This window comes from Physeter macrocephalus, chromosome 1 (assembly GCF_002837175.3).
Source record: "Physeter macrocephalus isolate SW-GA chromosome 1, ASM283717v5, whole genome shotgun sequence".
Lineage (NCBI taxonomy): Eukaryota > Metazoa > Chordata > Mammalia > Artiodactyla > Physeteridae > Physeter > Physeter macrocephalus.
The window spans coordinates 94,895,822-94,922,264 of NC_041214.2; the positions used below are offsets into that span (position 1 = coordinate 94,895,822).

A 26,443-nucleotide genomic window follows, 5' to 3' on the forward strand; every position below is an offset into this window, starting at 1 on the left:
GAAGTCCTTTCTGAACACCCCTTTCATGATACTTTGGGTACTTATGCTCTCCCTCATTCAAAAAGCCCAAAGGAGCACATATCCAGACAAAACTCTAATTCAAAAAGATACACACACCCCTACATTCATAGCAGCACTATTTACAATAGCCAAGACATGGAAACAACCTAAATGTCCATCGACAGATGAATGGATAAAGAAGATGTGGTACATATATACAATGGAATCTACTCGGCCATAAAAAAAAAAACACAAAATAATGCCATTTGCAGCAACATGGATGCAACTAGAGATTATCATACTAAGTAAGTCAGAAAGAGAAAGACAAATACCATATGATATCACTTATATGTGGAATCTAAAATATGACACAAATGAACTTATCTACAAAACAGAAACAGACTCACAGACACAGAGAACAGACTTGGGGTGGCCAAGGGGGAGGGGTTGGGGGAGGGATGGAGCGGGAGCTTAGGTTTAGTAGATGTAAGCTATGATATATAGGATGGATAACAACAAGGTCCTACTATATAGCACAGAGAACTATATTCAATTTCCTATGATAAACCAAATGGAAAAGAGTATAAAAAAAGAATGTGTGTATATATATAACTGAATCACTTTGCTGTACAGCAGAAATTAACATTGTAAATCAACTATACTTCAATTAAAAAAAAAAAAAAAGCCCAAGGAGGGTGTTAGGCTACTTCCACAAGCTGACCCTGTGCTGCAGGTGGGTGCAGAGTTTCAGTTTCCTTTCCTAGTTTGTGAGCTGGCTGGGGGAAGGGATGGCATCTTAACAATCGTTTTAACTCTACAGCCCATAGCAAACACGTGAGGGATCATGGCAGAATGCTTAAAAGCATGGATTTTTAAAAATCTGGATTAAAATCCTGGCTTTTACACTTCCTTGCTATGAGTCCTCGGGCAAGTTAACAGATTCCTCTCTAAGCAAACGGGGATAATGGTAACTACCTATACCTCGTGGAGTTGTGGTGAGAAGAAATGCAATAATACATGTAGAACACTTAGGACAGTGCCTGACACCATGATAGGTGATCAGAAAAAGCTAGCTTATATTTTTATTTTTGTGTATGGTATTAGGGTGTGTTCTAATTTCATTCTTTTTTACATGTAGCTGTCTAGTTTTCCCAGCACCACTTATCGAAGAGACTGTCTTTCTCCATTGTATATTCTTGCCTCCTTTGTCGTAGATTAGGTGACTATAGGTGCGTGGGTTTAGCTAATATTAATTGAAATAGAAATATTCTTAAACCACAATGAGCATTTATTGGTTTGTCTCTCAGCCATCCTTTCCTCTGAGGTTCTCATTACTTCCCTTTTGTGTGGCTCACAGCTGGTTGTTGGTTCTCACTCCAGAGACGGCCCAGGGACTCTCGCTTGGCCAATCTTAGAATCCTATTAGTCTGGCAACAGTGACTGGTCCAAGGCTGGGCATGTGACCCAAGCAGGCCCAAACACAGAGTCCTCCCTGTGTTTTTTTTAAAAGGAAATTGGGAGGAGGATGCTCTTTCTCACCGCTAGGGCCGCTAGCCATATTCTCTGCAGATGTGAGGTAGAAATGTGGGATGGGAGGATTGTGTCCGGAAGAGTTGAATCCCCAGTTCCAGCTCTGCATTCTATTCCGTGAGCTTTCCCTCCTGCCTTACATTTACTGAGTACTTACTGTGTATTAGACCCTGTTCTGATAGCTTTACATCTATTAACTAATTTAATATTCACAACTTAATATTAACATTATCCCTATTGTACAGATCAAGAAGCTGAAGCATGGAGTGGTTATGTTAACTTGCTGAAGATTGTACAGCAAAATGGCTAAGCCTATACTTGTACCAGGCAGTCTGGCTCCAGAGCCCGCAGTCTTAACCACTTCACTACATTGCCTTGCAAACTCTGTTTAAGTCTGGTTTTTCCCCTCTTGCAATGGAAAGAGACCTTCTCCCTTGCTTTACCTGTAGAATTCTCAACTCCCAGTGGCTTCTCCTCTTCAGGCCAATCTCCAATCTCTGAGCCCTGGAAAGAAAACTCTTCCAGGCTGGAAAGAGACTGTAGCTCCTTTGGGGGGGTTCTGCATGGGGTGCTGTTGGTGCTGATGACGGCTGACACACGGAGTGGCACGGACACAGCAAAGGGCTTGGAGATGTTCAGGGCCTTGCGCTGGTGACGGGGAGAGGGCTCCATCTGGAAGAGGCTGCTGGTAAAGACAGATTTGCTGGGGCTGTCGTTTGAGGTGTAGAACATACCCAGCATCTTCGGGGCTGTTTGCTCGCTCTCAGGATCCTCGATGGGTCGGAACACCTTCAGCTGCTCAGGTGGGGCCCGGGCCTGAGCGCCCTGCAGCTGGCTTCGGTCACTGCTCACGTCAAAGCCCCCCTCGGCCCCCGCCGGCATCCCCTCCGGGCCCCATTCGCCCTCTTGCTTGCTGAGGTCACATGAGCTGCCAGTGCTAGTCGAGTGCATTTTCGCTGCTGGAATGAAAAATCCACCAGTGGTGACTGTTCGATTGAAATTTCCTTTGGTTTCTTTCCCTAGTGAAAAAGCAAACAAACATGGTCAGCAGCCTGAGCACACACATCACCGAGCAGCCTTCCAGTAAGGGCAGGCACACAATACTTGAATATTGGAAAGGCATAGCATGATAATAAGGGCATAGCTATCCTAATAAAGACAGGTACATAACATTTGGTTGACAAAGGAAACATCTCCTTATGTGCACAGAATCTTGTCATAATGCCCTGATAGAACCATTTTGTTGTATCATATGTATCTGTTTTAAACTTTGCAGGTAGAGCAGTTTCCAAAAGAAAGACACTGCTGAAATTGCTAAACAGAGCAGTCATCCACCAAGCGTTAAATGTAGATCATGAAAAAATAAAAAGAAGATGGGAGATGCCAGAATGATGTTTGCTCGGAATGAAGATAAAAAGGCCAAAATAACAGAATCTTGTTTCATTTTAAAACTTTAAAACTTATTGTTTTAAGTCTTCTCTGGCAGATGGACCCAAACAGGGGTTTGATTTCCCAGCAAGGAAACAAATGCTGTTCTCAGCTAGACCTTTTCGCCTTTTCCCAGGCTTCCTCCTGCTGATTCAGAGGATGAGAAACTAGAAATGTAAATTAACTAAATGTTAGAAAGCACAGTTGTGAGGAGTGAGTTCCTGACTGACTTATAAGTGAAGGCAAAGAAGAGAAAAAATCTGTGTGTGAAATAAATAAGCTGGGAGACAACAACTGAATTGCCAGGGATCTGGAAAATAATTCCCAACTAGGCACTAAGTGCTACATCTTAGGTAACATTAGGTTTAAAATTCTTAGGAACCACTCTGTAGAAGTGTAATTATCTCCCTTAACACATGAGGAAACCGAGACTTGAGAGGTTAGATAACCTGCCCAATGCCAAGGAAGTGGTGACCTAGCTTTTGGTGTTTTTTTTGTTTCGTTTTTTTTTTTTTTTTTTTTTTAAGTTGATTGCTAATTTATTTTATTTTTTTTATTTATTTTTTTTAACATCTTTATTGGAGTATAACTGTTTTACAATAGTGTGTTAGTTTCTCCTTTACAACAACGTGAATCAGTTATACATATACATATGTTCCCATATCTCTTCCCTCTTGCGTCTCCTTTACAACAAAGTGAATCAGTTATACATATACATATGTTCCCATATCTCTTCCCTCTTGCGTCTCCCTCCCTCCCACCCTCCCTATCCCACCCCTCTCATTGTTTCGTTTTTTAGCTTTTGAAATATTAAATCCTGCCAAACTGGGCAAGAACTGCCCCCAAGAGGTTTCAAAACCAAGCAAATTGATGAATATAAAGGTGAGAAAATGCTAAAAGGATTGAGCCAGCTTAAAAAGATCTCATTGAATATTTTACAAGTTTAGTATTATTTTTTGAAAGTTGTTCTAAAGATTTTGTTTTGTTTCAGGCTGCCTCATTTATCAAAGAGCAACATATCTTGTATTAAAGGGATTCGAAAGTCATGGTACAATCATGGGGGAGTTTAAACAGTCTGCTGCTAGGGAAGCCCTATGTCTTGCCAGTTGTAGCAGTGCTTGTTGGATGCTTAACAAAAACAGAAACAAGCGCTACAGGCAAGTCAGCCCTTAAGGCTGGAGCTGTTAGAGCTAAGATGGTGAGGTGCCACTTTGGTGATGGGTGTCACCTGGCATGCAACTGTACGTACATCTGCTCCAACCAGCAATGACCAGCTACGTGCCAGGCTGGCACCTGTCAGTGTTTATTGATGAATGAAGGAATGAATGACTCTACCAACTCAAAATCATGACTTGACAAACACAATGAAGCTAATGCCCATGGAAACACCTAGATTCTAAACTCTTCTTTTTGCCTCAGGGGGAGCCTCTTCTGCCTTAGTTTTCAGGTGTTGACCTTTTACCTGGCTCAGGATTGAATGCAAGGAGGCTGCTGTCTCCCGCTGTGGGGAGACAGACTGGAGAAAGAGGCCTCGTGGTGTAGGGGAGGTCACTGCAAGGGCTGTGTGCGCCCCTTGAGTTCCGGAAGGTCAGGGAGGGATCTGGGCCTGGGGGATTGTGTGTGGCCATGACTGGAGATGAGCAGGGTCTGCGGTTTAGGAAGGCAAGTCTGGTGTGGGAGCGCCAGTCTCCCAGTTGTAATCCCCAGTTCCAAATCCAACTGAAAAATCTCACCTTCCGCGGGCACTGAGCACAGCGAATCCATGCTTTTAGCTGGTCGGATAGTAGCCTTTTCCACTAAGGACAAAAGAAAAAATATCCCTGATGAATGCTTGTTCGGAGAAAGTGTTTAGAACAATAGGTCAGGCTGTAAGTCCAAAAAGAAATTTCTTTAGGAAAGTTTTTCAAGTATTTATAATTTTCCCCTTTGGAAAACATTCCCCACTCCACCTTAGATGTTCCTACTTTTTTGGTGGGACTGACCTTATAAAAATAGGGCATTTGTATATCAAAGGTTTATTAACATTTTACAGATAAAGGTAAATTACAATTTTGTCACATAGCTATTAGCAAATGAGGAGTCCTGAACCCGATTTTATTGTACAGAAAAGACTCAAAGATTCATCCATGGAGTAGAATCCATGGGGCTCCAGGCAACCCCTCCTATTTGACAGGCCAGAGAGCAGAATTCTTGGCTGCAGCCACATCGCTCAACACCCAGGAATTTGGTACAACAGGTGAGAGAGAGCCCAGGAGTACTTTTCTCCCTTTCTCCCATATGTCACCTTTCTCCACATGCAGCTCTGCTCCTTGATGTCTGCAGCCTGGTTGCTCCCCCAATGCTCTCACCCACCAGCCTCACCCTGGAGCAGATCCCAACCAAACGAACCTTTTTTGAGCACCTGCTGTGTGCCTAGTGGACTCTATGCATCTTTGTTAAGCCACCCAAGTAGGTTTTCAGAAGAGTATGGTTTAAATAAATAAAAACTTATTATTTCAGGCATAGGCTTAGGCACTTTCACAAGCATCATCATGTCTTTTCAGGAAGGCTTCCAGGGCAAACTTGCTAGGAGGGGAGAGAGGGCAATTTAGAAGCTGACCGGGAGCCCCAGGACTTGTGGCTTTAAGCTAACTCTGGATCCATGCAGATCTGGCTTTGAATCCCAATTCTCCCACTTTTGGGCTGTGTGACCTCAGAGAAGCAACTTACCTTTGTCAGTGTTTTGGGATAAAAAGGAGGAACAGTAGAGCTGTTGTGAGGATGAAATGAGTAGTGCATATAAAATAGGTTGCATTAACCTAGAATAGAGTAAATGCTCAAGAAGAAGTAACTATTGTTTGTTGTTGTTGTTGATGTTATTCAAGATAAACTAGGGCTCAGCAACAAGGGTAAACCCAGGAGGTGGTTCTAAAAGAAGCACTCAGTGTTGGCCCTAACCCAAATCGGGCCCTAACTCACACTTGTTTTGTCCCTCTTTTAAAGTTTCTTTTTTCCTTCTTGATCCAAACCCTGCTCCTTATGAGAGGCTCTGAATTAGCCCCTTGGCCTCCCAGGCTCTGGGCTTCCCTCTGCCTGGATCCCACTGGGCTCTGGAAGGACACAGCAACGTTCACCCACAGCCTTGGTGATGCCAAGATTGCCTTCCACCTCCTTACTTCCAGAGGTAAGCCAGAATTCTCATTCTTGGAAGATTGACTATTCCCACAAGTTTACAAAATGACTTTTTTTTTTTTTTAACATCTTTATTGGAGTATAATTGCTTTACAATGGTGTGTTAGTTTTTGCTTTATAACAAAGTGAATCAGTTATACATATACATATGTTGCCATATCTCTTCCCTCTTGCGTCTCCCTCCCTCCCACCCTCCCTATCCCACCCCTCTAGGTGGTCACAAAGCACCAGCTGATATCCCTGTGCTATGCGGCTGCTTTGCACTAGCTATCTATTACAAAATGACTTCTAAAACTGCCTGGCCAGCCTCCCTTCATTCGTGTATTCCTTTTTTTTTTTTGGCCGCACCATGCGGCTTGCGGGATCTCAGTTCCCTGACCAGGGACTGAACCCAGGCCATGGCAATGAAAGTGCCGAATCCTAACCACTAGACTACCAGGGAACTCCCCGTTCAGACAAGATTTTGCCTTTGTTTTCCAAGAGCTGCATTTCTTGGCCTTCCTCTGAGTTTCATGTATCACCCTTCAGGGGTAGTGACCAGGTGACACTGAGCGTCACAGAGGATGGGTAAGAGTTCTGGTTGCAGGGCCATCAGTGTTCACCTTTCCTGCTGGACCCTCTTTCTGACAACACAACTCCTTCTGGTCCTGGTGGCCACAGTAGCTGCTTTGGGGAACAGTCTCCAAGAATTCCCTGGCTCCTTGTCTGGATAGAAACTAAGCACTCAGGACTCCTTGGCCTATGACTACACAATCATCCTTGGTATTTTGGGGGAACTGGTTCCAGGACCGCCACGGATACCAAAATCCATGGATGCTCAAGATCCTTAGGTAAATGGTGTACTGCAGTTGGCCTTCCCTATCCATAGGTCCTGCATTTGCGGATATGGAGGGCTAACTGTATTTAGATTATATTTTTCTGTCTGGGACCTTGGCCACATGGAAATGCATCCACCAGTTTTCTTTGGGTCCTTGGGTTCCCCTCTCTTGGTTTATCTCTATGGCTTTATTTCCCTACTCAAAGGAGTTCACTCTGGAGGGTTCCCTGGAATCTTCCTGTTTGATAATATACCAATTCCAGTACACAAGTGTCTGGGAGACTCCAAAGTTTATGCATCTCCATTCGGTCAATACCCAAGTTTTTCTTATCCTTTAGTATTTCCTATTTCTGTTCCATTTTCTAAACATGGTTAAACATACCTTCACCTGCCCCCGCACCAAAATAACCCCCAATACTATATACATGGTGAATCAATTTTTAAAATGCCCTTAAATATGGAGTTTAAAAAAAAGATTTTAAAAATTATTTATCAATAAATATGTTAATCCACTGATTTCCTTTTTTCACACGCATATTTCAACGAATAGCAAGCCCAAGTGCCATTTACAGTGACCATGCTGGTGGGTTATGACCAGAAGGCTCCCCACTCCCTACCCCCCAGTCTTTAGCTTCTAGGGATCCAGCAACACTCTTCTGCTGAAAAGCAGCCACTTGGGCAGTAGTCAAGGTCACACAGAGCCACTTATATTGACGCTGATGGTTCTTTAATTTCACCCCTGCATCCCATCAAAATTCAGCCAGTTTGATGAATTATCTCTGATTAGCTTATTCATGAGATAGCAGTGGTTTTCAACACCGGCTGCATATCAGAATCACCTGCGGAGCTTTTTAGAAATTACCAATACTCTGACTTCACCACAGAACTCCTGAGGCATAGCTGCTGTGGGTGTGGACCACACTCTATGGGTGATTCTGAGGTGCGGCCGAGCTGAGAAGCTGGCCAGGGACATCCTGTGCATTCTGTGAGTTTACTGCTGTTTGATCCAGCACCTGGGGCTTCTTCCTTTTGAAAACCACATGGGGGTGGAAATCTTCGTAAGTCAAGACCAAAGAAAATCATTTAATCTATTTTTACTCGATTGTTTTGTTCTTTTTTTTTTTTTTTTTTGCGTTACGCGGGCCTCTCACTGTTGGGGCCTCTCCCGTTGCGAAGCACAGGCTCCGGACGCGCAGGCTCAGCGGCCATGGCTCACGGGCCCAGCCGCTCTGCGGTATGTGGGATCTTCCTGGACCGGGGCAAGAACCCGTGTCCCCTGTGTCGGCAGGCGGACCCTCAACCACTGCGCCACCAGGGAAGCCCCCTGTTCTATTTTTTTGTAACTTTTTGTTACTCGGGGAACCTCTTTCATTGTGTCACTGATTCTGTAACTGAAGGGCTCTCTGATGTGCTTCAGCAAATCTGTTATTAGATCAGGGGTTTCCTGCCAGGTACTCCCCCTTAAATTCTCCTTTGAGAATACTAATTTCTGTTTTGTATCTGCTCGACCATACCTATAGCAACCTGCCCTCTTCACCTGGCCATCTTGCCATTTTGTGAAAGACGTTTTTCCCTATATAATGAATACTGTAGATGCCTACCCAGAATCAATTTCCCTCTCCCCTTCTCACAGAGCCCTGTACATCTTGGGTGCATCTCATTCCTCACACAGGGGTGTAAAGCCATTCCTCATGCCAGTGATTAGTTCAGGAACCCAGGCCTAAGCCAATCAGCACAGGGCACTCCTGTAGCCATAGGGATTGACCCATGTGACTCAGTGAAGGCTACTATTGTGGGGCGGAGGGAGGGGGGCAGACAGACACTTAACTGGGGTTTCTGGGAAAGAAGGGTCCCTGCCCTTAGGAGCAAGCTACCAGAAATGATGTTCTTTCTTCTTCTAGATATAGTGAGAGTCAAAGGTAAAGCCTAGAGCTATTGTAGCCACTTTGTGGAGGCAAAGGAAGCCAGGCTGGGGATAAAGCTGACCGACAGAGGAGGGCGTAGCTGAGGAAAACGCGGAGAAATGGAGACAGAGCCACTGTACTAAACCACCCCTGAAGCCTTTCCTACATCTGGGTGTCCCAATAAACTCCCTCCTTGCAGAAGCCAATTGAGTTGTATTTGTCATTACTTACAGCCTAAACCACTGTACTTGCTATACCCTGTGACATCCCTCATTACTCCAATAGGCCAGTGTGACAATTTTTTTGCGGTACGTGGGCCTCTCACTGTTGCGGCCTCTCCCGTTGAGAAGCACAGGCTCCGGACGCGCAGGCTCAGCGGCCATGGCTCACGGGCCCAGCCGCTCCGTGATATGTGGGATCCTCCCGGACCGGGGCACGAACCCGTGTCCCCTGCATCAGCAGGCGGACTCTCAACCACTGCGCCACCAGGGAAGTCCAATGTGACAATTTCTAACATCTGTGCTTTATGATCCTTGGAGTACAATTATCACTGGGCTTGAGGAAGGTCCTTAAAAATATTACCTCATTTTTTCCTATTGGCATGAGTTTTTCCTCCCAAATCTTTATTATTAAGCATTTCATACATTCAGAAAAGTTGAAGACCTCTAAACCTATCACCTAGGTGGACATTTTGCCACATGTCTGCTGTATCTATCTCTTTCTATCTATCTACGTACATACATATGTTTTGCTGAATCATTTGAAAGTGCGTTTCAATATTTTGACACTTCATCCTTAAATACTTCAACTTTAGCATATGTCTCCTAAGAACCATCAGCACACTATGAGAATGTACTAGTCTTCAATATCATCTAAAATCCAATCTATTTGTCCCCCAAATTATCTTTTGTAGTCTTTTTTTTTTCAAACTAGTATTCAATCAAGTTTGCTCATTACATTTGTACATTTACCTTTTATTACTTGCTTTCATAACACTTGCCCTCATTTTAAAAAAATCATGCTTTCAATTTATAACACTAAATGTCTTTGTGGCAAATTTCTATGGCCTCCGCTTTCTGACACAATATTCAGCCGGACTGGTTATATTCCCCATTATATAGTGGTTCCCTCAGTTCCCTCCTACATCAATTCCTATTCACTACTCAGATATAATTCCCACAGGGCAGCATTCCTATTTAAAAATCATGACCCTGGGGCTTCCCTGGTGGCGCAGTGGTTAAGAACCCGCCTGCCAATGCAGGGGACACGGGTTCGAGCCCTGGTCCGGGAAGATCCCACATGCTGTGGAGCAACTAAGCCCGTGTGCCACAACTACTGAGCCTGCGCTCTAGAGCCTGCAAGCCACACCTACTGAGCCCACATGCCACAACTCCTGAAGCCCACGAGCCACAACTACTGAGCCTGCGCTCTAGAGCCTGCAAGCCACAACTACTGAGCCCACATGCCACAACTACTGAAGGCTACGAGCCACAACTACTGAGCCTGCACTCTAGAGCCTGTGAGCCACAACTACTGAGCCCGTGTGCCACCGCTACTGAGTCTGCACTCTAGAACCCGTGAGCCACAACTACTGAGCCCACGCGCCACAACTACTGAAGCCCGCACACCTAGAGCCAGTGCTCTGCAACAAGAGAAGCCACCTCAATGAGAAGCCTGCACACCGCAACGAAGAGTAGCCCCTGCTCAACACCACTAGAGCAAGCCCGCGCACAGCAACAAAGACCCAATGCAGCCAAAAATAAATTAAATAAATAATTAATTTAAAAAATAAAAAAATAAAAATCATGACCCTCACCCTGGGGGAAAAGGGACAGATCTTCCTTACAGAAGAGTTCAATTAATAAATGTAGAAGGAATGATGGAAATGGAGAATGACCATTTGGCAAACACCACAGTAATAACTGTTGCAGGCAAGAACCACTGATGGATGTTAAAATGCATGGATGGAAAGTATGATGAAAAAAGGATATTTGCATAGTCTGAAAATATCTCCCACAAGATAATTATTAATTGCAAAGGAAAAAAATAGTAACTTTACAGGGACAAACCTTGTAGATAGCACTTTAACCAAGTGCTCAAAACTGACATCACCAACAATAAAATATTGACTTCATGTGCCCCCTGATATGACACATTGAGACATAACCTCAATCTAACCGTGAGAAAACATCAGACAATCCCAATCTGAGGTATATTCTACAAAATAAATGGCCAAAACTCTTCCAGAGTGTCAAGGTCAGAAAGACTGAGGGACTGTCCTAGGTTGGAGGATTAAAGAGGCATGACATCTAAATGCAATGCGAGTTCCTGGACTGGATCCTGGACCAGAAAAAGGACATCAGAGGGACAACTGGCCAAATATGAATAACGTCTGCAAATTATTTAATAGTATTATATTGTTATTAATTTTCTGGTTTTTTTTTTTTTTAATGTGGTACGCAGGCCTCTCACTGCTGTGGCCTCTCCCGTGTGGAGCACAGGCTCCGGACGTGCAGGCTCAGCAGCCATGGCTCACGGGCCCAGCCGCTCTGCAGCATGTGGGATCTTCCTGGACCGGGGCACGAACCCGTGTCTCCTGCATCGGCAGGCGGACTCTCAACCACTGCGCCACCAGGGAAGCCCAATTTTCTGGTTTTGATCATTGCATTACAGTTATCTAATATGTTAACATTTGGGGGAGCTGTGTGAAGGGTCTACAGGTTCTCTGTGTACTATTTTTGCAAATTTTTTGTAAATCTAAAATTATTTTAAAAAACCAAAAAGACTCTTCAATTAATTTATAAGTTTCTCTTTCAGGGTTAGTGAGTTTGACATAATCAAACCAAAGACTTAAGAAACAGCACTGAAAAAAATATATATATCTTATAAACATAACTGCTATTGATTCTTACCTGAGAGCCTCTGTCCTCTCACAAATACACTCCCATTTCTACTCAGCTTTGATTTAGAGTCTGATCCAGAACGTCCCAGGTTAAATATTGATTTCCACTTCTTTGATTTACTGGAGAGCTTTCTTCTAAAGGAGCCAAGCCACAGGGGGTTAGTTTGGTAACTAGCTATTTCAGTGGGACTTTCAAACTAAGAAGGAATACCCCAAACACGTTCTTAGTTATGAACAGCTCTGACACGTCAGGAAATTCCTCTCTAAAATCCAAGTTGAGCCTGACTCTCACCCTGTAATGCGGATGCCCATGATAACCAAGCTAGGTTTTCATGAGTCAGAGTGAAGGACCACATTCCCCAGAGGAAGGGACAAAGATGTGCTATTACAGGCAGGGGAGGGGGCAAACAGAGACAGGGGTTGGTGGCAGACTCAGAGGTCACAAGCAACCACAGTTCTGGGAATTCTGGTAGGAATTCTGGTAAGCATTTCAGTCCTGGGTTATCAAAGATACTTATTTTTTTTACAGGAGTAAACACTAAAGGCCAGAGACCTCAGTCCTGTTATGCTCCTTGCAGTGCAGCCACACTGCTGGGATATCCACAGGCGAGGAGGGGGCTGGGGTAGACTTTAGTGGACTGGAAAGGGGGTGCATGAGAAAGCAACTTAGAAGAGAGCCTGGCCTGGGAGAGTTGCAGGCTGCTGGGTGTGGTCAGCAGTCACTGCAGAGAAAGGCAGAGGGTAGTCACTGTGTTTCTGGCTTTGTCTCTCATTTCTCTGATGAAGCAGGGAAAGTTTGAGTGCTAGACTGGGCCAGAGGGCCTGGTGCCACCAGGGTTCATCACAGAGGCCTTGCCCGGCTCTAGCCGGCCTGGCTATCAGACTTCATACAGTTCCAGGATGAAACCCTGCAACCTGTGGGCTCCACAGAGGACCTTTTCTCTGCAGGGTTCTCATAGAACATCCAGGTCTCAAGCACAGCATGATTTTACAACCCATCAGAGACAGATCTGCAGTGCTTAGTGGTTTCTATTGGATCTGGCCTGATGTTTTCAAGCACTAGGCCTTGGGGTGGATTTTACATAATCACATACCTGGAGGTATGGTATGAAGGCACAGAGAAAGTGAACTTGATTGTCCTTCAGAGGTACTCTTCCTGGTCCCTGAGTGGAAGTCTTATTCTCCAGGGATTTAGGGGGAGGGGCAGTGGGGATCAGTCTTTCGAACAGAGAGAGAGAGAGAGAGAGAACCATCCATGCACTTCAGGAAATAGAGGGGTTTCCCGCCAGGTGAGTTCCAGGTGCCCTTCCTAGAGCACACAGTGTGACAGGCGCCCCCTACCCCTGTGCAACGTGGCAGCACTCTTTCTCCCTCCCCAGGGGGAAACAGCCTCGCCATCGTGAGGAGGACGCTGATAAGAGGTCTGAGAGGTCTGTTTTCCTACCTCCTTTCACTGACCAAACAGCGAGGCGGACACTCTCCAGTGAAAAGATGGCCTTTCGGCTCCTCCACCTACTGTCTGCCTAGGATTTCGGACCCCTGCTTCAGTCACTGCCTCCTTTTTACAGTGGGGCATGGGGGTGGGAGAGGGGTGTGTGGAGACCAGGGTTACCACAGAATAAGTGAGAAGGAGAAGGGAGGGAAGATATGAATGAGAATGGTGTTTGTTTTGGGAGGGGAGGGAGGGCTCTAACAGGTAAGAGAGGAGGAACAGAAGCCAGGCTGCAGGTCCCCAGGTGCCATGTTCCCAGAGGTCTCAGTCCAGAGCGGTGCTCTCTGTCAACTTGCCCTAGGCTCATCCCTACGCCTTCCATGGGTCCCGTGGGAGGTGCAGGGTGGGAGGAGGGGGTCAAGTTTTTGTGTTTTGCAACCTTCCTTTTGAAAATGTCAAGCTTACTTTGTCTCAACTAAGGAGTAAAGGGTTTTAGTTCTGATTCTTGACACCTATGAGCCCCACCCACACCATGGTACTAGGGATCTCCGGTGGGAGCTCAAGGTCTTGATGACTTTGGGGCAGTGAGTGAAGGCGTCAGCTGCTGGTGAATGTCGTGGAGGCAGCTCCCTTCTCTTCTGGAATGCTTCCTTACCCCCCAACCCAGACCACACCCCCAACCCATGCTGCCTTCACAGCCCTGAGACTATCGCTTGCTCCTCCGTCCCCCTCCACCTAAACATCTCCCAGAACTTGGAAGAAGGACACTTACTTGTTGTCTGGTAACTCAAGGACAGTGTGGAAGAGGGTGCCCATGGGAGGGACAATCTCAGGCAGGCTATTCTCTCTCCTTTCCTTCCGGGCAGGGTGATTAGTAGCTAGGCTCCGGGCCTGAGCTTCCTCCAGACTCACCAACTTCATGGGCAGGGAGAGGGCTGGCAACGTCAGGCTCTTCATGATCGGCCGGTTTTCTGTAAAGAGGAGAGAAGAGCTCATAGACCTCCTGGGAGGAGTCCTGGGCACTGGCTCCAGCCAGAACCCCCATCCACAGCCCCTCCATTCCTGACCTCCTGACAGGGGCTTCTCCTGGGCGTGGTGGGGTCTACAGGGCAGAGACTACAGGTGGGGATCTGACAGCCCTCCTGGCCGGACCAACCAGGGGGCACACAGGGGCTTCAGAAGGCAGCCTGCATTCCTGTACTCTTCAGACTGTTCATTCATTCATGCACACAACAAATATATCGAGCACTTACTGTGGGCCAGAGTGACAGTAGTGGGTATTTGCCCCTGGGAACCGCCTAATGCTTTGGTCAGGTGGGAATGTGTGTTCAGCCACAGAGGCAGCCTCACTCATCTAGGGTAGGGCGGGATACTGCCCCTTCTCCGCAGCTGGAGAACATAGGCTCCAGGGGAATTGAAGGTTGGAGCCTCGACTTTCCTGAAATTACCTAGCCTTGTGTCTCTGCAGTAGAAAGGCATTTTATGGCTATGCTATTCCCTAAGAGATGAGTGGGGGGATAAGTGGCTTTTTTTTTTTTGGTGGTACGCGGGCCTCTCACCGCTGTGGCCCCTCCCCCTGCGGAGCACAGGCTCCGGACGCGCAGGCCCAGCGGCCACGGCCCACGGGCCCAGCCGCTCCGCGGCATGCGGGATCCTCCCGGACCGGGGCACGAACCCGTATCCCCTGCATCGGCAGGCGGATTCTCAACCACTGCGCCACCAGGGAAGCCCCAGATAAGTGGCTTTTTATTCACTACCTAATCATCTTCAAGTGTAAGCAAGCCAATTCTTTCCTTGTAAGTTTTTTTTAAAGAACGGAAGTGATGATGACAGATCAATGGTGTCCATGATTATCTCTTTTCTCCACGTCAATTTTTTTTTTCAAACTGGGGCAATCTTGTACCCCCTGTCTCCAGCCAGGGACATTTGGCAATGTCTGGAGACATTTTTAGTTGTCACAGGTGTGTGGGGGAATGCTACTGGCACCTCATAGGTAGAGCCTAGGGATGATGCTAAACATCCTACAATACACAGGACAGCCCCTCGACAAGAATTATCCAGCGCTAAATGTCAACAGGGCCAAGGCTGAGAAACTCTGATCTAAGTAAAAACGAAGAGGTCTAAGTTTGCCTCTACTTAGTATTTTGGCAACCTTGCCAGTTTTCTGTAACTTTGGAAGGGGTAAAGAGACTCAAGGGTGATTTGGACCAATGGACACTAAGAAATCACTTTTGGTATAGGACTCAGCTAATTTTCAGAAAGCACCTCGATGGCACTATTTCTCTTTGCAGAGCATGACCCTCTCTGAGTGAAATAAAACCACTGACAAAAGGCCTCGCAGACAATGTGACTGTATGTGACTCTGGGGCGTTTCCAAGGAAGACAGCGTGGCCGTCATTCAGCAGGACTACAATTAGATAAATCTGTGATCCTAAAGATTTTTCAGTGACGTTTCCAACTTTAACCCAGTTTTCCCGCTTAATCCAAAGGAGATTAAAAATATTTAAATTTAATTGACTCAAAATTTGTTCATAGATCCTAGATTATTTATGATTTTTTAAAAACTTAATTATTTATTTACTTAAAACATTAAATCATTCTGGGAGCAACTGGAACAACAAGAAAAACATAAAGTGCAGGATCAGGGAAACTAGCACCCACCTCTTGCCATGGTTCCAGGCTCCAGTATACTAAGGCCTACTCATCATTTCTGCTTAGATGTTCAATAGGCATCTCCAGCTTTACATCTCATAACAGAGCTTGTGATTTTTGCTCCTTATCTCGAAACTGGTACCTCCTCCCATCCTCTCCAAATCGGTAAATAGCACCACGGATCACCCAGTTGTGTAAGCCAAACCTGGAGTAGGTATTTTTCATTGATTCCTGTCTTTGATGTACCCCTTCTCCCCCACATCCAGCCTATAAGCAAGTCCTGAAACTCTACCTCCAAAATATATCCTGAATCCAGCCACTCTCCTCCTTTCCACTGCTAACATGCACAGACAGTCCCCAACTTCAACAGTGGTTCAACTTACAATTTTTCGACTTTAGGATGGTGTGAGAGCAATATGCATTCAGTAGAAACCGTACTTTGAACTTTGATCTTTTATCAGGCTAGTGATATTCTGTACAATACTCTCTTGTGATGCTGGGCAGCGGCAGGGAGCCTCAGCTCCCAGTCAGTCATGCGATCACAAGGGTAAACAAGCAGTAAACTTATAATCATTCTGTTTTTCACTGTCAGCACAGTATTCAATAAATGACATGAGCTTGTCAACACTTTATTATAAAATAGGCTTTGTGTTAGATGATTTTGCCCAACTGTAGGCAAGCGCAAGTGTTCTGAGCACGTTTAAGGTAGGCTAGGCTAAGCTATGATTTTCAGTAGGGTAGGTGTATTCAATGCATTTTCGACTTAACGATATCTTCAACTTATTGAAAATACGTTTATTGGGACGTAGGTTGAGGAAGATGTAGTCCAGGCCACCATGATTTCCCTCCTGACTTCTGCCATAGCTCCTTAACTGGACTCCCTGCTTCTAGCCTTTCAGTCTCTGCTCCACACAGCGACCGAGATGCTCAGATCCCGCACGCCCTGCTCAAACACCTCCAGTGCTTTCCCCAGCACAGAGGACAAACCAAACTCTTAGCATGACCGACCAGGACCTTCCATCTGCTTTCCCTCTCTCCTCTTTGCCCACTGACACAGTGGTCTATAAAAATATACAGTAAAATTTTTTCAATGTATACTCCCATTGTATACACATATATATAGTTGTAAATTATACATATATACCACTGTATTTGTTTTATGTGTAATAGAAAACATACAACGTCATAGAAATTACAAAGTATACAATAAAACCAATGGAAAAGAATTCTAATAGTTTCTTCCAACACCCATACTTTGGTACTTTGGTCTTTGGAGTCCCCTGGGTGGGGCACCCCACTTTGGAGACTGCATCTCTGTAGCTACACTGGCTGACTTTCTGCCACGCGATGAGCTCCTTTCCACCTCAGAGCTTTTACACTCCCTGTTCTCTGTGTTTGGAACGTTCATCCCCCAGATCCTCACATGACTGGTTTCTTTTGTCACTCAAGTCTCAGTTCAAAGATCACTTCCTCAGAGGCCATGTCCACTCTGTACCAAAATTATACCCCCAAGTCACTGACCATCGCATTATCCTGCTGTTCTTTCTTCCTGGCATTTATCGTCTTTGAAGTGATAATGTATTTATCTGTAAACTTATTTATTGTTTGTCTTTGCAACCAGACTATAGCTCTATGCAGGGCAGCGGCTTTGCCATTTTGGACACTGTCCCCAGTGTCTGGAACAGTGTCTGACACATAGGAGGTGCCCAATACTACATATTTATGTTTTAATAAACCTTGGCATATCACAATCTCTCTGGCCTCATTGCTCTCATCTATCAATTAAAGGTGTTGGATTCTACAACTTCTAGAATCTTTCCAATTTGAAGTAGAACCCTATTTCTAAATCTCAAATTCTAGAGTGTATGACTTATTCCATTTTGTGTGAACATTAAGTATGGTACTGAAGTCAATAAGAATTCATAACAAGAACATTTAAATGAAATGCATTGAATAATAATTATTGGAGGCAATCAAGAGTTAAAGGCTCAAGAGGAAATTGGATTTCAATATGCAGGACAAAAGCTGATTAAGGCAATGGTCATAAAAAGAACAGGCATTTCCAGGTTGGAATTAGGAACATCCTTAACACTAACAGTCATGAATGGAATCTGCTGTCAAGAAGAACATTTCCCAAGAGTCATTAATTCTCCGCAATGGTTTATTTATGTTTAAATATTTTTTCCTCTCAGAGTCAGCACAAGGTAAGGAAAGAGCACAGGCTGGAAGATTTAGGTTCAGTGTTCAGTCCTACCAGATACTAAGCTTTTCTGGTTCTCTGGTTCTTCGTGTATAAAAGAGGGTTGATAACTTTATGATGGTTGTTGTGATAAGACCATGAGATGATATATTTGGAGCGCCTGCCATGGCTCCCAGCACAGAATAAGTCCCCAATAAATTATTGGTTGACTCAAAAGGATGAATGAATGAAAGCATATTATTTCTCCTTTACTTTCTAAAAGGATTTATATAGCTTACAATAAAAAATACATCCGTAATGTGCGAGTTAAAATAAAGATAAAAGAAACGTCAGCCACTCCTAAGTATATAGCCAAGAGAATTGAAAACATACGTTCACACGACAACTTGTACATGACTTCACAGCAGCATCATAATAACCAAAAAGTAGAAACAACCCATATGTCCATCAACTGATGAATGTATAAATAAAACGTGGTATAGCCATACAATAGAATATCATTCGGCCATAAAAAACAGAAATACCGATACATGAGAACATATGCTAAGTGAAAGAAATCAGTCACAAAAGACCACATATTGTGTGATTCCACTTATATGAAATATGCAGAAGAGGCAAAATCCACAGAAACAGAAAGTAGATTAATGGTTGCCAGAGTCTGGTAGGAAGACAAAATGTGGAGTGACTGCTTAATGGGTGTGGGGTTTCTTTTTGGAGTGATGAAAATGTTCTGGAATTAGATAGTGGTGATGGTTGCACAATTCTATGAATACACTAAAAACCACTGAATTGTACACTTTAAACTGATTAAAGTGGTGAATTTTATGGTATGTGAATTTTAAAAGAAAGATCATAAACCACATGGAGGACAGGATGGGGGTGGCAACAATTACACCAGAAATCAAAATTTGATATTAATTGCAATTGATTACTTTGATGGTTATACTTGATTTTCCCAAGTATATTAGCCAAAGTAGAAAAGAATGCTTTGATCAGCTAATACAAATATTTTGCAGATACAGCTCTCATACACCACTGGTTCTCCAAGTGTGGGCCCTGACCACCAGCAGCTCCATCACCTGGAAACTTGTTAGAAACACAGATTTTCGGCAGCTCTCCAGACATGCTGAATCAGAAATTCTGGGGATGAGATCCAGTAATCTGTGTTTCAATAAGCCCTCCCAGTTATGTGACGTATGCTAATGCTGGAAAATCACCCTCACACAAATGGTAGTTACCACACTTATTGATCAGCTGTATTTTTGATTTTTACAAATTAGGCTCATATGAGTTCAATCAGCATAAACCAATACCAGTGCATTCCTAGGGTTAATTATGTTATTATGAGACTACAGGACTGAAACATCATATCTTGCATCTCATCACATCCAGCGTGAAATAGCTATATTTTTCTTGTATATAGTGGGTTTCAATGCTAGCTAGTCTCTGTATACACACGCCCACACACTCATTGCTGTATGCCTAGTGCCCTATGCAGGGCAGAACAAAGTAAGCACTCAAGAAATGCTTGAGAAAAAGACAAATATTATATGATACCACTTATATGTGGAATCTAAAAAATGGTACAAATGAACTTATTTACAAAACAGAAACAGACTCACAGACATAGAAAACAAACTTATGGTTACCAAAGGGGAAGGAGAGGAGGGATAAATTGGGAGTATGGGATTAACAGATACACACTACCATATGTAAAATAAACAACAAGGATTTACTGTATGGCACAGGGAACTGCATTCAATATCTTGTAATAAACTAAAATGGAAAAGAACCAAAAAAAGAATATAGGTTTATATATATATATATATATATATATATATATATATATACACATATATATATATATACACATACATACACATACACACACTTTGCTGTACGCCTGAAACTAACACAATATTGTAAATCAGTTATAGTTCAATTATTTTTTAAAAAATGCTTGCAAAGAGAAGGCATTCTGAACATATATGTGAGTATGAATAGGATGCCTCTTAATTCATTCACTTAGGATTTCTGAAATATCATACTGAAAGTAAAGATGAAATCTAATAGTCAGAGGAATATTGCAGAAACAGACTCACAGACATAGAAAACAAACTTATGGTTACCAAAGGGGAAGGAGAGGAGGGATAAATTGGGAGTATGGGATTAACAGATACACACTACCATATGTAAAATAAACAACAAGGATTTACTGTATGGCACAGGGAACTGCATTCAATATCTTGTAATAAACTAAAATGGAAAAGAACCAAAAAAAGAATATAGGTTTATATATATATATATATATATATATATATATATATATACACATATATATATATATACACATACATACACATACACACACTTTGCTGTACGCCTGAAACTAACACAATATTGTAAATCAGTTATAGTTCAATTATTTTTTAAAAAATGCTTGCAAAGAGAAGGCATTCTGAACATATATGTGAGTATGAATAGGATGCCTCTTAATTCATTCACTTAGGATTTCTGAAATATCATACTGAAAGTAAAGATGAAATCTAATAGTCAGAGGAATATTGCCAGTGTCTTTAGCTAATAACTGGAAGAGTTTAAGAACTCACTAAAAGCAACAGAAGGTATTCCAGTTCACCACACCACATTCATGGGATAGGCCATGTATGCAACTGATCAGAAACATGCTAGAGCCACACACACACATACCACACTTTTGTTGCACAGGCACACATGTATGTATGCACGATCCCCAAACACACGCAGTGTAGTCAGCACACACACACAGTTGACACTGAGAGCTAGATCCCAGCCCACTCTAACTTATTCTTGGGCCCCATGCCTAAGGCAAAGAATGGTGATTGGTAGGGTGTATGCCAGAAGGAGCCATTACCATCGTTCTCCAGAGACCCGGGTGCACCGTTGTTAAAGATTTGATCCACATGATTCAGTATGAATTCAATCACCACCTGCTGGACCCGGACTGCAAGGAAGGCTGCATCTCCATTGCAACCAGTGGCTTCAATTTCTTTGGACCTGAACCATGGAAGAAACACATTCAGTGAATGAGTCTGCCCTACCCCATGAAGCATAAGGGGGAGCCAGTGGGCCTTTTGTACAAGCCCCCAGTTCCTAAATGTATAGTTTGTTAATTTGTATTACTTTAACTATTTAAGATCAATTAAAGGAACTCTCCAAACAAACTGAACAAATTTGAAACAGTTACCAGGTATTATACATTGCAAAACTGTAAACACTATATTAGTGAATATATAGGAATTGATTTTTTTCTTCATAGGATCTTCTTCCACCTCCACATAATTGTTCTAAGGGCAGGTCATCATTTATGAAGTCATATGAAGCAGGTGATTCAGGTTATAGCCAGCTAGGACCCCACCAAAACCAACAAAAGCAAAGGAAGCCCCAAAGACCCAGAAAGGCCTTTTCAGGAAATTATAATATACAGACCCATAACATTGGCCACATCCCGGTAATAGCCAGAAGATACCTCTGGGTTCCAGAGTTTCCATGGTTAGCAGCCAAAGGCTATTAAAAATCACATTTGGGCTTCCCTGGTGGCACAGTGGTTAAGAATCCGCCTGTCAACGCAGGAGACACGGGTTCGAGCCCTGGTCCGGGAAGATCCCACATGTCGCAGAGCAACTAAGCCCGTGCGCCACAACTACTGAGCCTGCGCTCTAGAGCCCGCGAGCCACAACTACTGAGCCCACGTGCCACAACTACTGAAATCCGTGCAGCTAGAGCCCGTGCTCTGCAACAAGAGAAAACACCGCAATGAGAAGCCCATGCACCGCAATGAAGAGTAGCCCCTGCTCGCTGCGACTAGAGAAAGCCTGCGCGCAGCAACGAAGACCCAGTGCGGCCAAAAATAAAATAAATTTATTTTTTAAAAAAATTTAAAAAAAAATCACCTTTAATTCCCACGTGTGACAACCACTTAGCCAAAGGTTTGTCGACAAGGGGCTTCGGTTTTTTGTTTGTTTGTTTGTTTTTTTGTGGTACGTGGGCCTCTCACTGTTGTGGCCTCTCCCGTTGCGGAGCACAGGCTCCGGACGCGCAGGCTCAGCGGCCATGGCTCACGGGCCCAGCCGCTCCGCGGCAGGTGGGATCCTCCCGGACCAGGGCACGAACCCGTGTCCCCTGCATCGGCAAGCGGACTCTCAACCACCGCGCCACCAGGGAAGCCCGGGGCTTCGGTTTTGAAGGGTCCAGTCTTAGTTTGAATTGGGGGCTGCTTTGAGCTCACTGGGGTAGTGAGGTGAGGGGTGGTGGTTACCTGAGGAGGTTTGGAGCCCACACCAGGGCCAGGTTCCTGGCATGCATGTTTGTCTTGCTGCTGAAGGAGGCGATGTGGGCCAGGTGTCGAATCAGGTATTCCAAGGTCCTGTAATGGTTCGTTTTTTAACAAGCAAAGTAAGAAACTTCGGAGCCTGTGTGAAGCCTGAATCTGGAGATAATTTCTAAAGTTTGAATTTAAGAGACTGTAAAATATTTCTATCTCATGAATTTTGGAGGACTATCAGGAAGATATCAAGATAGATGGAAGCAATTTTCTTAGCCTCAGGAACACTGGCTGTGGGTGGGGAAGAGGTGGGGTTGACAGAAGTCAGCTGAGGCCCTTGGAGCACCAGCCAGAGACAGAACAGGGGACTCACATCACTTGGAGCCTGTGCCTCCTTTCACGCGGGGCAGCATTGCCTCATACTGTCTTGAAACTGGGCCTCATCTCAGCTTTTATTGTAATTCTCGCACCTACAGGTACCCTGGCACTTGTTAGTGAGCTCATTTGATGGATAAATAACATCTGTTATCGCTGGGAAGCCCTTATACCACATCAAAACCTGCCCACCTGGTAAAAGCTGGGCAGGCTTAGGGAGCAATGGGACAGGTGGTAGGATTAGGGGCTAAATTGTGAGAATGAAATGAAAGGATGAAATGATGGAAGGGATGGTACTGATGAGCATACAGAGAGATCAGTCAGCCAAACTCTCAACAGCAACAGTCACACCCTGTTTAAAAACCATCTTGGTTTCCATCGATTTGGTTATGCTATGAACCTCAGTAAGAACCTAGACTATCTCTGTGAGGCTGGCTTGTGTGATCAGAATGATTCTTGTGGGACTCTGAGGGGTGCTCTGAAAGTAACTTAGACATGGGCTGTCCCTTCCCGCCAATGTCTCTGGTCAGGCACCAACTCACTCTGATAAACGTGACCTGTTCTCTCCCCTCAACCTGCCCTGGGAAAGCCACTGTCCACTGAATTTGTTCCCTTTTATGATGCTAGCCTGCGTCTATGGTATTACATCACATTGAGAGGCTGTGAATTTCTTTTACCAAGGATTCTTACCTGTAATGGGATGGGGGGAGCTCCTGGATAACATTCTGGATTCGGGCCAGTTGGCCTTCTTCCGGGCAATGCGACACTGCCTCCTGCAGAGAGGAGATGAAGCAGTCCAGTGAGTGCTCGAGAAGGGGGACACCCACCTGGGTCTGCGGGTTTTATTTAGGCTTCTGGTACTCCAGCCTCCCAACCATGCCTAGAGATTGTCCTTCCAGGAGGCATGCTTTTCTAGAAAAAAAAAACCACCTAAAATCTCTGAGGGTTCATGATGGGAGGTGTCTAACAATGTGGGCACACAGGGTCTCTGTGCATCCTCAGATGTTTGGTTGGTATCTGGTAAAAAAGGTGTAGAATCTTGGGTGTGTCCCGTGTGGCAGAGAGAGTCACAGAGGCTCACACTGGGAGAGAGAAACAAGAGACAGGGAGACAGATTGAGATGGAGATGAGAGGTTGGCTCCCTGTTTACTCAGCCAGCTATCTTTTTGGGTGCAAACAGCCACTCCCCACCTAGCCTGAGACTATCCCTTGACCCGGCTGCCTGTCGTTGATGCTAGGAAGCAGGAACGACGTGAAGCCGTGCCCTCTCAGCAGGATAAGAGCTTTGCCCCTGAGACCTGGTGGCCTTGTCCGGACTTGCTCTCTGGTTGTTTCCTGTGTGGGTATGTGGTTCCCTCCTCAGCCCAGGCCCTCAAGGAGAGGCTGGGGCTTCAGTAAAGGCAGTATGGTCACAGTCCTGCCCGGGGCTCCTGCACAACACAGGTGTCCCTGGGCAGATTCCCCTGTGTCCCGTCCTGAGACTCTGTCCTGCCTGTGCTTAGGCTCAAGGGCCCCTCCCAGTGCAGTGGCTGAGTGCTCAAGACTGCCAGCATGGGAGCCATACCTAAGTTCAAGGTCAATGGTAATTACATCTTTTTTTTTTTTTTTTAACTGAGGTATAGTTTACATATACTAAAAATGTACAAATCTCTGCTACAGCTCCCTGAGTCCTTTCATATGCATAAGAACTATGTAATTCCACTCAGGTCAAGAGATACTTGAAAAGGGGCTCCTAAGCTCACTTCAATCCTTGTGATCCTGAATTCATAGGCATATGTGACTTACACAGTTTTGTATTTCCTTACAGTGCTGGAAACTTGCTTTGCATTTATATATAATGAAAAGTATAATCAGAAAATATATTCTTGGGCTTCCCTGGTGGTGCAGTGGTTGAGAGTCCGCCTGCCGATGCAGGAGACACGGGTTCGTGGCCCGGTCCAGGAGGATCCCACATGCCGCGGAGCGACTGGGCCCGCGTGAGCCATGGCCGCTGAGCCTGCGCGTCCGGAGCCTGCGCTCCGCAGCGGGAGAGGCCACAGCAGTGGGAGGCCCGCGTACCGCAAAAAAAAAAAAACAAAACTGTGGGAAAACTAGATTTCATTTCCTAATCAGAAGTGGGGAGAAATTCGGGGCTGGGAGGGTCACAATCACAGGTGTCTCAATCTTCTGGTGGGTTTGCAAGCCTGAGAACAGAGCCGGCGTAAGCATGATCTCTGTGGCAATCCTTGCCTTTTGAGACGTGCAGGATGTAGAGGGTGAAGACAAGCATGGGGCCTGGAGTAAACACCTGACACCTCTGCCCTCTTCCTGGGAGCTGTCATTTAGAAAACAGATTGGTGGAGAAGACCCTGATTCCCAAGACAGGGAGAACCTCATAAAGCAAGTGAAGGGAGAGAGCTCAGGAGAAGGAGGGGTGGAGGAATGCGGGCGTGGATCCTCCCACATTCTATCCTGCGAACGGGGAGGAGAGGGAGGCTTCTCTTCCTCTGTCGGCAAAGCTGGGATGAGCTTTGCAAAGCTTTGCACACACACCCTTCCCAAGCCTCCCCCTCTTCCCCCCACTTTATAAAAATGTGACTGGGGAAAAAAAAGGTGTAGGTCAATTCAACAGCCCTCATGGAAAGTTCCTTTAATATTTTAGGAAGATGTTAGTCACCTTTGTTCTGAGAGGCTGGGCGGGCTCACCCCTGATGCCGCCGGTCCCATTTGGGACTGGTGTTCATTTCACTATTTACAGCCTCTCCCCATCGCACCCCAATCCTATTTGGAAGCTCTCTAGATTTTCGTTTTTCTCCCAGAGGGTCTGCTCACTGCAAAGCTATTTTTCGATCTCTTTGTGTTCCCCCATTAGGAGAGCAGAATCCATCAGTGGGGAATTGAGGGAAGGGAGTTGAAATTTTGCCCACCCCAATTTTTTGCCTGAAAGAGAATTTCACTCAACATTAGCCAAGCCATCTTGCTAATAGCTAAACCTTAAAAGATCTAGGCTGACTCTGTGACTATTTGTTCTCTTCCAATCAGTATCCCTAAGACCAGCTTCCTGCCTTTTTTTTTTTTTTTTTTTTTTTTTTTTGCGGTACGCGGGCCTCTCACTGTTGTGGCTTCTCCCGTTGCGGAGCACAGGCTCCGGACGCGCAGGCTCAGCGCTCAGCGACCATGGCTCACGGGCCCAGCCGCTCTACAGCATGTGGGATCTTCCCGGACCGGGGCACGAACCCATGTCCCCTGCATCGGCAGGCGGACTCTCAACCACTGCGCCACCAGGGAAGCCCAGCTTCCTGCCCTTTGAGGACTCTAGCGAAGGCTGGACTCCAGTCCCCTCTGGCGGGGCCCATTACCAGGGGGGACAAACAACCCGTGGCTGTCCCTTCCAACTGCGCCCAGCCACAACTCAGTTTTTACCCTTTATTTTGTATTAATTATTTGAAAATTATTATACAGCCACCTTTATTATTTTTAATTATATTAAGCCGTTAGGTTAAAAAGTAATTCATGCATATGATGTTAAAAATGCAAAGCATTCAAAGGAATACACAGAAGTTAGTCTGTCTTCCAACTGCAGATCCTCAGTCTCCAGAGACAACCACTGTTCTCTTCCAGACAGTCATTATACCTACCTGTCTTTGTCACACCCATGGCAGCAAGCACAACTACGTGACCTGGCCCATCTGCAAATTCCCTGTCTCCCATCATTTCCTCCTTGCCTGCTCCCTATGGGCCATGCTGGCC

The 26,443-nt window shown here is 45.0% G+C and overlaps 1 protein-coding gene across 1 annotated transcript in view; it reads right to left on the reverse strand.

The window, feature by feature from the left end:
* ARHGAP31 (Rho GTPase activating protein 31) overlaps positions 1–26,443 on the reverse strand; it is a 117,795-nt gene that overhangs the window by 19,511 nt on the left and 71,841 nt on the right. Inside the window, exons 4-10 of the mRNA XM_007106240.4 lie at positions 23,405–23,487; positions 22,334–22,441; positions 20,930–21,072; positions 13,957–14,155; positions 11,763–11,887; positions 4,692–4,754; positions 1,974–2,549 (exon numbers count right to left, since the gene is read on the reverse strand). Of these exons, the coding sequence (XP_007106302.2) occupies positions 1,974–2,549; positions 4,692–4,754; positions 11,763–11,887; positions 13,957–14,155; positions 20,930–21,072; positions 22,334–22,441; positions 23,405–23,487 (1,297 nt within the window). The remainder of the gene's footprint in view (positions 1–1,973; positions 2,550–4,691; positions 4,755–11,762; positions 11,888–13,956; positions 14,156–20,929; positions 21,073–22,333; positions 22,442–23,404; positions 23,488–26,443) is intronic.